At 39.5% G+C, this 3,622-nt stretch overlaps 1 protein-coding gene across 1 annotated transcript; it reads right to left on the reverse strand.

Annotated features, from left to right (window-relative positions):
* Positions 1 to 2,471: 2,471 nt before the first annotated feature.
* Positions 2,472 to 3,256, reverse strand: LOC120106363. Its single transcript, XM_039119358.1, has 2 exons — positions 3,054 to 3,256; positions 2,472 to 2,967 (listed from the first exon to the last, which is right to left on the reverse strand). Exons 1-2 carry the CDS (start codon positions 3,254 to 3,256, stop codon positions 2,472 to 2,474), a joined length of 699 nt encoding a protein of 232 aa, XP_038975286.1.
* Between the last annotated feature and the right edge of the window lie 366 nt (positions 3,257 to 3,622).

Raw genomic sequence — 3,622 nt, forward strand, 5'->3', positions numbered from 1 at the left:
GTGACAACACTGGAGCTGTTGCTCAAGCAAAGGAACCAAGATCTCATCACAAATCCAAGCACATTCTAAGACGCTTCCACCTCGTTCGAGAGATCGTCGAGAGACAAGACATAGTCATTGAATGAGTAGACACAAAGAACAACTTAGCAGACCCGTTCACTAAAGCTCTACCACAACAGCAGTTCGATCGCCACCCTCGATTGTATGGGGATAAAATATAAGAGCGATTGGCTTTAGTGCAAGTGGGAGATTGAAAGAGTAGATGCCCTACAAGCCAATCGCAATATGTATTGCGAAAGGTTTTTTCTTTTGATTTGTCCAAATCATGTACATGACATTTAAATATGAATAAAGGCGTTATGTTTTATCATATGCTGTTGATTATATTTATGATAAACTCCTTAGATTAGGGCAATGGTTTTAAGACTATGATGAGATCATACTAGTGAGACTTAAAATCCTAAAATCCTAATCTTAAATATTCCCAGTCATTGGTACATTGAGTCGGGGATCAATGATTACCGGAAAGACTGGCATGTCTTATGTATGCTCGATGCAGAGGATGATTGATCTCACAATCATTTGTGTGGAGACACTAATACAAAGATGTGGGTGCTCATTAGAGGAATGAGTTCACTGAATTGACCTACAAAGAGAAATCTTATGAAGTCTTACTTACATGTCAAAAGATGATTCTCTTAGTGGGAGTTGTGCAACTGATCCTATGACCTGAGATCACCATGGTATCTTGTGCACATGAACCCATATTTTGGTTTACACTCATTCATGACAATAAGTTATGTACGAGGTCTTCTGGATATGGTGAATTGTGTACGAAGATTATGAGTAGGTCAACAAGGAATTAATCACTTCTAGTAAGAGAAGATAGCATCCTATTTATTCTAATCATATGATAATTCAGGAAGCCTTTGATCAAAGCAGAATGAAAATTAGAAAGAGTTTCTACTATTTCATTATTTGAATTATTATTAAAAGATTGAGAAAAATATGAATATGAAATTGAGTTTGACATATATTCATACTCATATACATATTTGGGATGCAGTTTGATTAAAGGATTGAATTGCATGGTAACTTGCCACTGAAGGGTATTTTTGGTATTTCCACCAAATTCCATATTTTCCGGGTAGACATGACACGTTGCTAGACGTCAATCTTGTCTTATAGGTTTGATCGAATTAAAGAGTTTAATTCGATCACCAATTAGAAAGGATTCTAATTGTTAAGTTTGGGTTCGCGCAGTTTGGACTTAAATCGATTAGAAAAGTTCTAATCAAGTTGGGTCAACTTGCACTCACACCTATTGCTGGCTAAGTATGGAACCCAATGGGTCACACACAAGAAAACTTATTAAGGGTCTAATTGGATTAGATCATGTTTGCAAGATAGACATCCTAGCAGGTGTTGCAAACCCTTAGCTCTTGATTCGAATTGAATTCGAATCTGATTCTTAATTGATCTAATTTGATTAGATCATCTTCTAATATGGGTTAGCCAAGAGTTGGCACCTAATTGGCTTGGTTTGAGTCTAATTGGATTAGATTTAATAAATCATTCAATCTAGACCGTTAGATCTTGATCTACCGTTGGATGAAGACATAATGGAGAGTTGGTTTAACCCAATTGGATTGGGTTAGAGGATGGCTATCATAATTGACCATTGGATCTTAATCCCACCATTGGATGAAGACATAATGGGTCAAGTAAATGGCGCCTTGCATTGGAGCCCTTGGATCATCATCATGAAAGATCAAGAGGTGAGGCATGATGGACATGTGATTAGCATGTGATGTTGACTTGGTCAAAATATGGCACCACATGAAAGGACATATCATTTGATACACCTCTTCACTTGATCTGCACCTCCTCTTATTTGATATGGCCCTTAAATGATGTCCTTTCATGAAAGGATGTGTGGATGGGATGCATCCCTTGGAGATGCATCCCTACAACCTATTATAAATAGGCTAGTACTCCATGGGTTTCATCATTCCAACTCCACCCCACTCTTCTCTTCTTTCTTTCTTATATTAGTTTCTTTCTTTCTAGCATTGCTTCTAGTGTGTCCTAAGCCAAGACAAGGTGGTCTTCTTTAGGACAAAAGGATTAGAAGTAATTTTAGAAGGTTAAAGAAAAATAGAAAGAAAGGAAAGCAAGCCATTAGAGTTCTTTAAGAATTCTGCATTAAGGATCAAAGTCTTTGGAGCTTAAGACTTAAATCAAGTTTTCGTGTGGATCAACGTTGGAGGGTGAACACTTGGGCACCTAGTGGAAATTCTGCATATTGGATTAGCGTTAGAGGTATTCTTCTATTTCTGCATTTATATTATATTATTTGATTGCTTCCATTAAGGTGATCTTGGCTTATAAGGGTTTTATGTTAAGAAACTTTATCAAGAAATTTTTAAAATTCCTAACTTCCGCTGTGCATTATAACATGCTAAAACCCTTCAAGTGTTGGCCTCGGCAACCATAGCTGCTAATTCAGGAGGTGGATGGCGGCCCTGAAATGCATAATTCATACGATTGAAGTAGTCGAGAGCCTGATGATTATCCTTCTTGCAGATCTGACAAGGAGACTTAGATCGTGTAGCACAATGGGGAGGAGAGGACTTGGCGGTTGGAAGATGTGGCAAAGGATGCCGAAATTGAGAGGAGGAACCAGGCATGCTGCGTTTGGGTGAGGACCGACCCTTGTTGTTGCAAGAGCCTGGCTTGGATTGTGCTTTGTTAGTGTAGAGCGCATAAGAACCAGTCTCGGGCTGAATGGTGTGGTCGTGAAATCGCAGCATGAGATCGTAATTGAGCAGCTCAGCTTGAAAATCAGAGAAAGTCATAGACTTCTCCCGAGTAACCAACATATAAGAGGTAACAAATGACTGGAAATGCAAAGTGAGGCCATTGAGGACGTAGGTGATTAAATCCTCATCATCTATGGCTTGCCAACTGCAGACAATTGATCTGCAAGAGACTTTATATGAGAAAGAAACTCTTGACAAGTCATTGTACCTTGTTGAAGGGACTGGAGCTGCCTCTTAATATGAGAGATCCGAGACTTTGATTGAGCAGCGAAACGAGAAGCAAGGGCCTGCCAAGCAAGCCGTGAGGTCTCAAGACCATAAACTGTGGAAACCACGGAAGGAGACAATGAAGAAATAATCCAGCTAAGCACCGTCTGGTCTTTGTGCTGCCAACTCATGTAGGCAGGATTAAGAACACCTTGGGCTTTGCTCATCGCTGGTAAATTGAGGCGGACAAGAGTCGGAACCATCCACGATTCCCATCTAGTCATAGCTGCGAAAAATGAGAAGAAGTTGAGCAACCCATGCCAGATTGTTAGAACCATCAAGCTTGATGGAAACAATCTGAGCAGAGTTAGGAAGAGGAAAGGCAGCGGAAGAGGGTGAAGAACCGTAAGCAGCCATAGGAAGAATAGCGTGAGCTAGGGAAGGCTTTGATACCATGAAAGATGGGAAAAAGCTGTTTTGGTTTCGTACCAAAATAGAGTATATATTACTCTATATATGGGGAATTCTGTTACAAATATGAGGTGATAAGGTTACAATGATCAAGATCAATAATAGAAAATAAAACAGAAGCC

Source organism: Phoenix dactylifera, unplaced genomic scaffold (genome assembly GCF_009389715.1).
Source record: "Phoenix dactylifera cultivar Barhee BC4 unplaced genomic scaffold, palm_55x_up_171113_PBpolish2nd_filt_p 000536F, whole genome shotgun sequence".
Taxonomy (NCBI): Eukaryota; Viridiplantae; Streptophyta; class Magnoliopsida; order Arecales; family Arecaceae; genus Phoenix; species Phoenix dactylifera.

Bases quoted from the DNA above. Each gene is read 5' to 3' on its own strand.
- LOC120106363 (XM_039119358.1), bottom strand. From the start codon at position 3,256: ATGAGCAAAGCCCAAGGTGTTCTTAATCCTGCCTACATGAGTTGGCAG. The intron at 2,968-3,053 runs GCAGCTCCAGTC...AATTGTCTGCAG, and splicing joins CGGATCTCTCATATTAAGAG to TTGGCAAGCCATAGATGATG.